The 12,244-nt window shown below is 40.9% G+C and overlaps 3 protein-coding genes across 3 annotated transcripts; 2 read left to right on the top strand and 1 right to left on the bottom strand.

The window, feature by feature from the left end:
* The first annotated feature begins 616 nt into the window (after nucleotides 1–616).
* LOC149621747 (uncharacterized) lies at nucleotides 617–2,111 on the top strand. The gene is made up of 2 exons (XM_089853657.1): nucleotides 617–1,057; nucleotides 1,142–2,111. Coding segments are annotated over exons 1-2 (681 nt in total). The 5' UTR covers nucleotides 617–1,055; the 3' UTR covers nucleotides 1,821–2,111.
* A 142-nt stretch (nucleotides 2,112–2,253) lies between these two features.
* LOC149621746 (uncharacterized) lies at nucleotides 2,254–7,137 on the top strand. Its single transcript, XM_089853656.1, has 4 exons — nucleotides 2,254–2,496; nucleotides 2,584–4,326; nucleotides 4,399–6,385; nucleotides 6,459–7,137. The coding sequence occupies exons 2-4, from the start codon at nucleotides 2,599–2,601 to the stop codon at nucleotides 6,923–6,925; spliced, it is 4,182 nt and encodes a 1,393-aa protein (XP_089709782.1). The 5' UTR covers nucleotides 2,254–2,496; nucleotides 2,584–2,598; the 3' UTR covers nucleotides 6,926–7,137.
* A 645-nt stretch (nucleotides 7,138–7,782) lies between these two features.
* On the bottom strand, nucleotides 7,783–9,087 carry LOC149621745 (uncharacterized protein F54H12.2-like). The gene has a single exon (XM_089853621.1). It carries the CDS (start codon nucleotides 9,085–9,087, stop codon nucleotides 7,783–7,785), a length of 1,305 nt encoding a protein of 434 aa, XP_089709747.1.
* Nucleotides 9,088–12,244: the final 3,157 nt, after the last annotated feature.

Here is a 12,244-nt window from a genome sequence, read left to right as displayed (position 1 = left end):
TTGGTAGGGTTTACGGATTTTTTTGGGAGGGGGGCTATAGACCCCCAAAAAAGGCCTAGCGACGCCACGAGTAACGGGGTCAGCTTGGTCCCACCTATAGAACGCCTACATTTCCAGCCATACTATCTTCAAAATGTTATATGTATTCCCCTTTACTAGCCGGTTGTATTCATCATTAATTTTTAGGATAAAGGTTAACTAATATCTAATATATGTATTATAGAGTTAAGGACTAAACAGTATTAGGTTAAATGCTTCTAGAGTTGGAACATCGTCAGTTAAATTCTTTATATGAAAGCTAAAAATCGATCAAATTCTGGCTTATTCCAATTTCTCAAAATTTATTATAATTTTAAAACATTACTATACGGGTACTCTGGCCCTTATTGTCTAAAATCCCTTCCAAAAATATAGGGAGAAAAAATGTGTTCTCGCCTAGGTTTTAAAATTTACAGTTTGTTTTATGAATTTTTAATCCCCTGTTGCTACTTGCTACCATCCGTTGTCATGGCAAATCGGTTGTCGTGGCAACGTAATCCAAATTTCCCAACAGTTTCGTCTCTCTAGGGTGGATTAAGAGAAAGGCTGGTTTTCACCGACCAAAGTTTTACAGTAGATAGAAAATGACAGTTAGACCGCTGAGATGGTACTGTTGGTACAGTTGGTACAGTTGGTACTGTTGGTACAGTTAGACCGCTGAGATGGTACTGTTGGTACAGTTGGCGCCTGACACCGAATTGACGCCTGACACCAAGATGGCGTCCTCACGACAGATTTTTCGGCGGGGAAAACCAGGGGAAAGCTTGACACCATGTTGACTTTGTGAATGGCGTGGAAATTTTCAGGGATAATTCCATGACGTGACTGGGGAAATTAAGAAAATCAGGCGTCATGTTAACTTTTGGCGTTGTGGTCGGTGATGAAATATACATGATAGGACGCGTGATAGGGTGGTATAAAAGACGGGGTAGGTTTAAAGATAAGGTACAACTCTCCAAGCCTTTCTCCAAGACGACGTATATTGACACTTTGCGACTTTCCAGGACATTTGAAAAATGTAAGTACAATTCATTTTTACTTTAAATCTTAGTGTTATAGTTAAACCCATTACCCTCTTAACATATTTAATGTATCTCTTCAGGGATAACACCCACATGTTCGAGCTTTCCCACACCAAATCATGCAGCATTACACCGGACTGCAAGGTTAGACTCGGAATGACCGACGAGTCCACTGGGATCTCGCTGAGTGAAGTCGAATACCTTCAACTTTACAATATGCGTGATGTGGTCAACAATTTCTTCGAGAGGGATGATGTCGAACCCAGCACCCACTTCTTCGATGGATCGGAGGAGAGACGCATTCAACTCGTTACCTATCAGGAGAGGAAAATGCTGAACATCAGACAGATGGTACGGGGTAAGGGGGCGGACTACGCAAACCTCTACCCGACCAAGACGGGATTCGCCATAGGCCCATATTTATGGGAAAAATTGCTGGGAGTACACGTCCAAATAATAACGTTCATCGCCGAAGCAAAAAGGGTGGATGCACTCATCAGGGAAACGGTCACCCAACAGCTGACCGACCTCATCGCTGGCAGCTGTAATGGATGTCTAATCGACCACCCCTCGCAACTGGAACATGACTGTATCATGGAGGAATGGAAGGACCGAGTGGACATGCATTATTGTAACGCCGTGTCGAATTTAAATTTAGAATTAATACTTAACTCCCTTAATAATAAAACATTTCTAAGTACTACATTCTGTAAGCAAATGCTCTCCGCGAATGTGTTGAATGCTAAACAATATTTATAGAATCCTGAATAAAATATGATTGAATGATATGTGTTTCTAATTAATGTATGTAGGTTTATATAATATTCTAAGCTCATTTTTTAATTATTGGTAAGCCTATTTTAAATCTTATCATAATATTTTCTCTCAAACCGATAAAAGAAGCATCATAGTTTTAACTGATAAAGGGTTAAATTTTCCATGGGGCGAACAAATTAGTTTAGAAAGGCAGATATTCCGTATTGATTTAAAAGAAATTTTACAATTTCTTTCGATGGGTAAGTAAATATTTCCCCTAAACGTCGCACAAATATCGGAAGATGGCAATCTTTCATCCAACAGACAGATATTGCGAAGATATCAACCCCTCTTCCCACGCGCATGTTCAAGTATCAGATAAAAAGTATGGAAACGTTCCTCTAATCATGTCTGGTAAACAATAGTGCAAAACGGTTTTATTGATTGGAAAAATTGTAGAAATGGGTAAAACCATGGGAGAAACCCATTTCAGCGCATTAATCATGCATTCTACGACTAAAGTAAACTAAATATCAGTATAAAAGCGCCTTCCCCCCCTATACGCTAGAAGATACTTTGTCTTTAGTCTATGAAGTTCCCACCGAAATTCTAGAGCTGCTCCCAAAAAGTATTTTTAAATACTCTGCTCCCGAAAGGACATCGAAATTGTACGCACAAGGTAAGATTTTTTTTTCAATTCACTTCATTAGAAACGCAGTATTTTGTAGAGGGTATAGTTCTATTATTTTTCCTCCTGAAATGATAGAATCAACCGTTTAAAATGGTGATGTGCGATATTTGCGGACGTAAATATATTCAAAACCAGAGTCTTTTAAGACATAAGCGGGAAAAGCATCGAGGAGTCACTTTCCCATGCACCGTTTGTTCGTCTACATTTACTAGACGTGCTACGTTACAGAAGCATTTAGCTTCCCATAATTCCCCCACTCAACGGAGGGTTAAAAAACAAAAAGTTACGCACCCCTCCCCAATTCCGATTACCTCGACCTCGACGTATAACGCCCCTCCCGTGCCGAATGTCTACTCTCTTTCGGACGACGCTAGTGGAACGCGGTCCGTTCCTCTCCCAGACGAACTAGGTGAGATGTCCGAAGAGGAGAACCAAGCCTTGCCTGATCCGATGGACCAGGAAGATGTTCCTTTGCATGTTGCTTGCGAGGTGACGAACAACCCTTCTCAAGACTCGCTGGATGACCTGAACGACGAGGAAAACCAAGCCTTGCACGCCTTGATGGACCGAGAAGAGAGTACCATTCTTAAAGGAGGGAATCAACCCGAGGATATCGCGTTGACCGACACCTCACCCGGTAAAGTGTCCTGCTACATTTGCTTCAAACGGTTCGACAACCAAGACGAATTGAATGTTCACGTTCCGGAACACTTTTACGACCCTGACGAACTGCCTGACCTGACAAGTCAAGACAATCAAGACATTCATAACCTGATGGATAGAGAAGAGAAGGATGATCCCGTACCCGATGAACCTCCTCCCGACGAACTGGAAGAGCTAAACGTATTGGCTAACGCTATCTTCTGCGCCAGATTTACACCCGCAAGGGTGGAAACTGACGTAGATCGGTATATTCAGAGACATAGATTAGCTATAGAAAACTATCTAAGAAACAAACTAGCATCGGATAAAGGCATAAAGTGGTACCTAACAGTTCGCGTCCGTTACACGCGCGAGCTAGGAAATTCAGAACAGGATGTGGAATGTCTAATATACCATAGAACACGGAACCTTATTATTTTAAATCCGGGTATTATTCCGGAACAAATTGACTTGGGAGTACTGACTTTACGTCGTTTAATGGAAGAATTTGAGGGAAGAGGTAGTGGTTGGACTCTCGATAGAATTTTATTCTTACAAGTTAATATAATAGCTTATATGCCACTACACGGTGGAACGTATTTCGCAACCCCTAAAAAGTTAGCTTCTAAATGGGCCATTCTTAACATTAAAAACACGGACAATAAATGCTTCCTATGGTCAGTCTTAGCGCATTTACACCCCGTCAACAGCAGAAGTCACCCCAATGACGTCGAAAAGTACGTGAGATACCAAGATGAACTAGACACATCGGCAATCACATTCCCCGTTGAAATAAAGGAGGATGCGTTAAAAAAGTTCGAGCAAGATAACAATCTATCGATCAATATTTTCGGTTACGAAAACGAGATATTTCCGCTGTGTGTAAGTTCGAACAGGGTGGACGTACCTCGTCAGATAGACCTGCTATTATTAACAGAGGGGGAAAAGAAGCACTTTTGTTTAATTCGAAGCTTGAGCCGACTCATGTCGGATTTCACGAAACATGACGGAAGAACCTATTATTGCCGTTACTGCCTTCACCGATTCTCCGGTACTAATGCCGAACAGAACCACAATGAACACGTTAAAGAGTGTAGTATACATGGCCCCCAGAAGATTCGCATGCCGGTAAAGGAACCCATCCTAGAATTTAAAAACATCGCCTGGGAGCAGAAAGTAAGTAACTTTAACTAACACTTTAAGAAAAAATGATGATATTAATACGTTTCCTATTTTCTATTTCGTCAGGTTAAATTCGTCATTTACGCCGATTTTGAGTCAGTTCTCGAAAAAATACATAGGTGTGATCCGGACGCCAACCTCTCTTCAACCACCAAAACCTCGCAGCACATTGCCTGCGGATACAGCTACGTCATTGTTGCACATGATGGAACAGTGTCGAAACCCGTTACGTACCGGGGCATGGATGCTGCTGAAAGTTTTTTACAAAAACTTCTACTCGAAGATGAAATTATCCAGAGAAAACTAAAGGACAACACGCCCATGAATCTGACTGACCAGGAAGTAGCGGATTTCGTTTCGGCTCAAGTCTGCTACATATGCGGGAAAGAGTTCACCCCTGATAACCACAAAGTGAGGGATCACGATCACACGAATGGAGCCTACAGGGGTGCGGCCCATAATTCGTGTAACCTCAAATTGAAGACGCCGAACTTTGTTCCCGTCTTTATGCATAATCTCTCCCGATACGACTCACATCTCATAATGGACAAAATTGGACTAATTAAGGACCGGGATATCAAGTGCATACCCACCAATTCCGAAACCTACATATCGTTTTCTTTGGGCAATCTACGATTTTTAGATTCAATCAGGTTCATGCCAGCTTCTCTCGAGTCTCTAGTTTTCAACTTGAGTCGAGGAGGAGCGGACAAGTTTAAATGCTTAAACTCTGTCTTCAAACCCGAGGAGGTGACGTACCTGTTGAGGAAGCAGGTATACCCTTACGATTACTTTGACGATGAGAGGAAATTCGGCGAGACGGAGTTGCCACCTAAAGAAGACTTTTTCAACACCTTGACTGATGAAGGGGTTAGTGACGAGGATTATTCCCATGCTCAAAAGGTTTGGGAGGAATTCCGAATCGCTAACCTCGGCGAGTACCACGATTTGTATGTGCAAACCGACGTTCTACTCTTAGCGGATGTGTTTGAGAACTTCCGGGCTATGTGTTTAGAGTACTACAAGCTAGATTGCGCCCACGCCTTTACCGGCCCCGGGTTCGCTTGGCAAAGCGCTCTACGTATGACCGGGGTAAAATTGGAACTATTCCTTGATCCGGACATGCATCTATTCATTGAGAAAGGAATTAGAGGGGGTGTATCTCTTATTACACATAGGTTAGCGGTAGCCAATAATAAGGATATCCCCGAAACCTACGACGCTGCCAAACCTAGTTCCTACATCACTTATTTAGACTGTAATAACCTTTACGGTACGGTCATGTGTCACCACCTACCTATGGGTGGCTTTCGATGGTTGCACCCGTGCCAGGATTACACTCGAGAAATTATTCTTAACCATCCCGACGACGATTCCCAGGGATTTATTTTAGAAGTAGATCTCGAATATCCTGATAATTTACACGAGGAACATAATTGCTATCCCCTAGCCCCTGAAAAGCGAGTTGTTAAAGTGGACGAACTATCACCCTTTTCGGTAGATCAATTAAACAAACTAAATCTTAAGATAAAAGATAGCCTCCCTAAACTAATACCGACGCTTTACAATAGAGAGAAATATGTCCTACACTACCGGAACCTTAAGTTCTATCTCTCATTAGGGATGAAATTGGGGAAAATCCATAAAATTCTCACTTTTGAACAGGGGGCGTGGTTAAAACCCTTCATAGAATTTAATACAGAGAAAAGGAAGCAAGCGGTCAACGCTTTTGAAAAAGACTTTTTCAAGCTTTGTAACAACTCTGTGTTTGGGAAAACCATGGAGAATCTCCGCAACCGTATAAATTTAGATCTCGTACAGACTAGGGAGCGCGCCATTAAAAAAGCAAGTTCACCTACATTCCAAAGATTTACCGTATTCAAAAACGACTTGGTCGGGATTCACGCACTGCATAAGGTCTTAACCTTAGATAGACCTATTTACACAGGGTTCGCTATCTTAGATTTGTCAAAGTTGATTATGTACGACTTTCATTATAATACTATAAGAGCAAGATACGGTAAAGCCGCTAAACTTCTTTTCACGGATACTGGTAAGTGTTAAATCATGTTTTTCGCGCTTTATCTCCTAACCGCAACTAAAGTTTTTTTTTCTACTCATTACAGACTCGCTGACCTACGAGATATTCACCGATGACTTGCCCAGGGACTTTGCCGAGAACAAGAATATGTTCGACTTCTCAGACTACCCTCGAGACCATCCATTGTTCAGCGAGGAAAACAAGAAAGTCCTTGGGAAGTTTAAAGATGAACTCAATGGGACGCCTATCCAGGAGTTCTGCGGGTTAAGGCCTAAGATGTACTCCATCCTGTCTGCGAAGGGAGAAAAGAAAACGGCTAAAGGAATCTGTCGCAGAGTAGTCCAGAAGAAGATACGCCACGCCGAATATAAGGAGTGTCTATTACAGCGGGAACTCACCGTAGAGGAAGTGAAAAGAATCGTCAGCCTAAAACATGAGTTGTTTTCCATAAGACAGACGAAACTTGCCTTGAACCCGTGCGATGACAAACGTTACATCATCGACGGTGTATCAACTTACGCGCTGGGACATTATAAAATTAGGGATCAATAAAAGAGAGTTTTCCTCCGTGGCATAGCCCGGTTTCTCTCTTGAATTATTTTTGAATTGTGTAACTTAAATATCTTAATAAATAACTTGGAATTGAATAACTTTTTTAAAAAAAAAAATATCTTTCTTGTAAATTTGTATATGTTCACTTTTTTTTTCTATTTTTTATAAATTTTTGAAATGTTGTTGAAAATAAATATAATTATGTTAAAGTATTCTTATTCAAATTTTTCCTACTCTTTAAATTTTTCATGTACGAGGAGGGGAGAGGGGCCCGGACCTCCCCGCGAGACGGCGCGCGTGAGTGAATTAATCCGCGCGCGGGATTTAAATATTTCCCCGCGCGCGACGCGTGGTTATCTGTAAAAATATTCAAGACTCTGTATTTGTTTTAAAAAAACTTTATTGAAAATCTCTTATACATAAATTCTGATATCATTTTATCATTCGTATCTTTATCAGTTTTAAACTTTGAACAAATATCAAACAATTTAATACCTCTACATCTGAACAAAGAAAAATAAATACAATATCCACCACAAGTATTGGAGAAATCTCCTTGAAACTGCTTTGAATTAAAAGTTACAGTAAGACTATTACGTTCCACGAAATCATTAAATTCAAACATGTCGGGAGGGTTTCCAAAACTGTCGAAAAACTCTGTATTTTGCCGACTTGAAAAATATATACAAGTCCAATGCATGCCTTCGGTTTTTGACGAGCCAGTATTTACAATATAGAGTGAAGGGAAAAAATTTACTTTCTGGGGTAGCCGGTCGGCGGCAAAAACACCTCGAAACAGATCTTTGGTGAATTTATCCTTTTGCATAATTTTAGTTATTTGCAGTGTGTCCATTTTTTTAATTGTAATCGTAAATAACTGTTCTATTCTTATCAATCTCGATTAAATTCTGAAACTCAGAGTAATATAGAACTGTGATAGTCTTGGGCAAGTCCTTGGCGAATTTTAATTCCAATCGCAAGTTACCGTTCCTTATCAATTGAAATTGAGAAGTTGAACTACTGAGGTCGGCGCTTAAATCAAAAGCAAATATGCAATTCCCATTGGGGAATTCCTCCCTTGAAATGTAATTTCCCTCGTCCAATAACCATTGAGAGGTTTGAGTAAAGAGATTAGTATAAGATCTCATATATTGACCACCAGAAAAGTTTGGGGTAAGAGGTTTATGAGGGACGCTAGCTCCGTCAAGGTACAAGGCAATATGATTTAAATCAAAATGTTGGAAATTAAACGGGGACTTTTTGTATTCACCCAAATAAGCATTCTGGTCTACAAGAGCGAAAAGAACTCTTTTAGGTAGTTGACCCATGAATAAATTATCTCTAACGCATATTTTGGTACCACTGTTAATTGAAAAAGAGTTACATTCCGTGCGAATAATTGGGTATTTCATAGTTGCAAGTTCCAGACATTTGGCATGCGCTACAAGTACTTCCGAGGGTAATTTTACTTTGCGAACATAAAGAGATGCCAACTCGTAAACTACTTTCCATTTAACCGCACCGGCTGCGTGTACGCAGAATTCATTCGGACTTTTGACGAATTTGAATTTCAAATCCGTCATATTTGGAATATATCTAGGTTGTTGACAAAGATCCAAGTGTACAGTTCCTACCATATCGATTGTTCCATTTCTAGCAAAGGCTGCCCTTGTTTTAAATCCATCGTTCTCATCCAACTCGTCAAATTTTCCAGCTGTGTCTTTGTAAAACATGGAACTAGTAAGAAAACTAGTTTTGGCCGGTCCTCCGAATGTCACCGCCGTTTGAAACATGGCCTTGTACGGATAGTTTTGCGGTGAAGGTGTAACCGATCTCTCTTGCGCCGAAAGGTGTACTTCGCTGAAAAGACTATGCAGGAAATTATTTACCGGACCCACTTTATCAGCAGCAACCGGAATTGTGGTCCCATCGGCCGGGTTAACAATCCTGACTTGGAGATGTAGTAAAGTTCTAGCCGGGTCCACGTATCCGTCGGAACTTCCAACCACGGTAAACGTGATTGTCGAATTTTCATTAATGTTGGATATTGGGCTGAATTCAACCCATTCTCCACTCAGAATACTGGTATTGGTAAGAGGTACGTCGAAAAGTTCCACTTCGCTACTGATTGATCCATTCGAACCAGGGTGGACATGTGTCATTATATTTTTTAGGAAAAAATATCTGGATGTTTAAAGGATGTTGCTTTCCTCTTCCTTGTCACGACTGAACTGACGAGTGATCTAGACTTGCGTTTCCTTTTATTACCATTCCCCGTCATTTTTCGGATTTCTTCCGCCGCACTAAGGGCGACGTCTTTAGCCGCGGCTTTTCCATGAGATTTTACAGATGCTTTTACAGGAATCCCGCTAGCTACGTCCTTCACGACCTTCGCACCTGTGTTCAAAAACTTTTTTCCGAGGTATGTGGCACCCCTTTTGAGTAGAGGCATAGCCCGACGAAAAGCAGAGGCTATAAAATTCCCTAACCCATAGCCGTGTTGTACCGGCAATCCCCTGTATACTGCCAAAGAATTACCAATTTGAGAATGAAAGTGTTTATAATAATCAAATTTTCCACCATGTCCGATCTGGTTTAAAAAGTGTTGATCGTAGTCCGATTGGTTAAAGGACATATTTGATTTGACGATGTTCTTCATCTAACACTTCAAGTGTGAATGATATTCGAGTCCGTTTACCTTCTAATTTATAACGGTGACCACATCCTACGTGGTCTAAAATGTAGCGTAACGTGAACTCTCCCTCTAGTGAACTCTATGGGAGTACCGAGCTCGCTCATAATGTTAACTTCAATTGACTGGAAAGTGTTACTAGCAACGGGAAGGTAGTGAGGTCTAGGAAAATCTTTGTCTACCGTTTCTCCGTCATTACCCTGTATGCTCACGATTCTGAGCAAAGGTACATGCACATCTCCAACTGGTCTACTTTCGACAATGTCCGAATAAACAAAGAGAGAATGGAGACCCGCGTCCAAGTCCACGGGGTACGCAGCTGTTCTATAGTGAACAAAGGTTGAGGTTTTCGATGGGTCTTTTGAAAATCCCAGCATAACTGCGAGTTGTCCCGGTATAGTTAACATGTAATTATCTACCACGGAAATTTCCACACGGCGTATACGTCGAATGTAACTGAAACTATACTTGGCATTCGAAGGGGTTTGGGACTCTATGATATCGTCATCATCGGCAACGCGGTTTTTAAGAATAGTCATATCCGAAACGTCATCCTCGTCGTAATTAAGTTGCTCTAGGAGGTCCTCTATATTTCCATAATACCCTGCGGGTAATTCCACCATTCTAGAATAGGACAGATACTTCCCAATACCGGTGAGCGTGGACGTGCACGTGACGTTCATGTTATTCCAAGTGTGTGGATATGAAATTTCCGCTAAGCCTACTTCGTAAAATCCTTCCAATTTCACTGGTTCGGGAAGATAAGTCCTAAATTTACTTCTCGTATTGTCGGGAAAATACCTCATCGACGAGTCGGAAGGTAAAGTGATGTAAAAGCTCATACTATATCTATTTCCCGAACCCAACTGTCAAAAGACGGAGAGTATCCTTTCCAACGTACTAGCTTCTCCAGCGTCCCGTCGGGTCTGCGACGTTTCCTCAAGATCTTTTCTATTTTAAACACGCTAGAATTTAGGTCTTTACCCACTTTCTGTAATTGTTCCTTGTAAAAAATACCGGTAATTGGTTCCGAATTCAAATCCTGGATCTTATACACCGGTGGACTGCGGGGTAATCTCTCCACCACTTTGAAAAGTTCTTCCGACCACGTGGGCAAGTAACCCTTCTCGAAAATATTCTTATGTTTACTTATCCGAACTACGTCACCAATATCGAAAGGATACTTTAATGGTGGAGAGAAGTCTATATCGCCGTAAAGGTTTTCCCATACCCGTCTGGATGTTTCGGGCGTGACCTCGACAGGTTTACACTTTATGGATCGATGATAATTGTTATTATAAGCTTGAACCATCTCTTTAAGAGCGTCAATGTACTTATAGGTATTGTTTTCCGTGAAATACCGGTACATGCGACTTTTTAGAGTTCTGTTGAACCTTTCAACTATCGTAGCTTTCTGTTCGGAATCCGGGGCAAAGAACTCAATCCCCCTTCTTTTCAACTCTCTCTGAACATCCCTGCATATGAACTCATTACCGTGGTCACTTTGCACTCGCTTTGGCGATCGACCAGAATCTAGAATAGCCTTAAAAGCCCTAAGGATGGTTGGTCCTTTCTTGTCCTTGGTTGCCACCACAAAGGCGTATTTACTGAAAACGTCAATGCAACATAGAAGGTATCTGAACCCTTTATTGTGACGAGTTAGGCTTTTCAAATCAGCTAAGTCAATCTGCCACTGCTCATCAATCCCATAAACTATTGTGCTATTTCTCTTAAAGTTTTTTCTAGCATTCCTGTGTAATGTGTACGTATCTTGGGTTTTTAAAAATGTCTCTACGTCTTTTACCGTAACCTTTAACCCATGATCTTTAGCCGCTCGGTATAGTCCGAGAACACTCCCGTAGGAACCCGGGTCAGAAACCTTGGAATAAATCTCTTTTAGTCTATCCATTAAGGGTGCGGTTTGTTACACTACTATAATGCCAGAAGAGAAAGTCACTAACTTCTATAATTAGGAATATAGCAATTACTAAAACTACAGTTAAAATTTTAGGAGATTTAAAAAATGTGTCTACTAGGCTGGCTAACGCCACAAAAGTGCCCACCTGGTTATCACAACCTTCCATATCGGGTTACTTAAAATGAATGAAACGTGGAATGTAAATGAAACGTATTTTATTAAGAAACAAATGCTACAAGTTTATCCAATTTCTGAAACCTTCACCAGTCTGAGCGGGGAAATAATAATCCTCCTTCACCTCTTCTTTCTCCACTTTTTCTTTCTTCGCTTCACTTTTTTCAGGTGGGGGTAGGTCTGTTTTTCTAATTTTAATTAATGTTCGCGGTACATTAGCCTCATATAAAAGTTTGTAAAACTGTGAGGCGCCAATGACGAGCGACCGTTTTTTAGAACTTGTCGCAGTATAAGCCAATAAATCAATTATATTGGAACCGACGATTTTACGATTCTCATATATTAATTCCCCGGCGTGTGTCCATCTTATTTTTGATATATGGCCTATCCATTTGTACAAGTTCAAACAATCGGCTGCACTATAGGAGGGAACCGAAGAGACGATTTCAGAACTCCAATTCTGGTTTTTCGCTGGTTTCACTTTCTTCTTTTTCACCGTTTTACTAATTTCCCTCGAAAGTACGTGGTTATATCT

This window comes from Phalangium opilio, unplaced genomic scaffold (genome assembly GCF_054372755.1).
Source record: "Phalangium opilio isolate 3A_F unplaced genomic scaffold, DU_Popi_V2 ptg000200l_1, whole genome shotgun sequence".
NCBI classification, from domain to species: Eukaryota; Metazoa; Arthropoda; class Arachnida; order Opiliones; family Phalangiidae; genus Phalangium; species Phalangium opilio.
The sequence above is the reverse complement of the archived record's forward strand: the minus strand, read 5'-3'. Positions and strand labels throughout refer to the sequence as shown.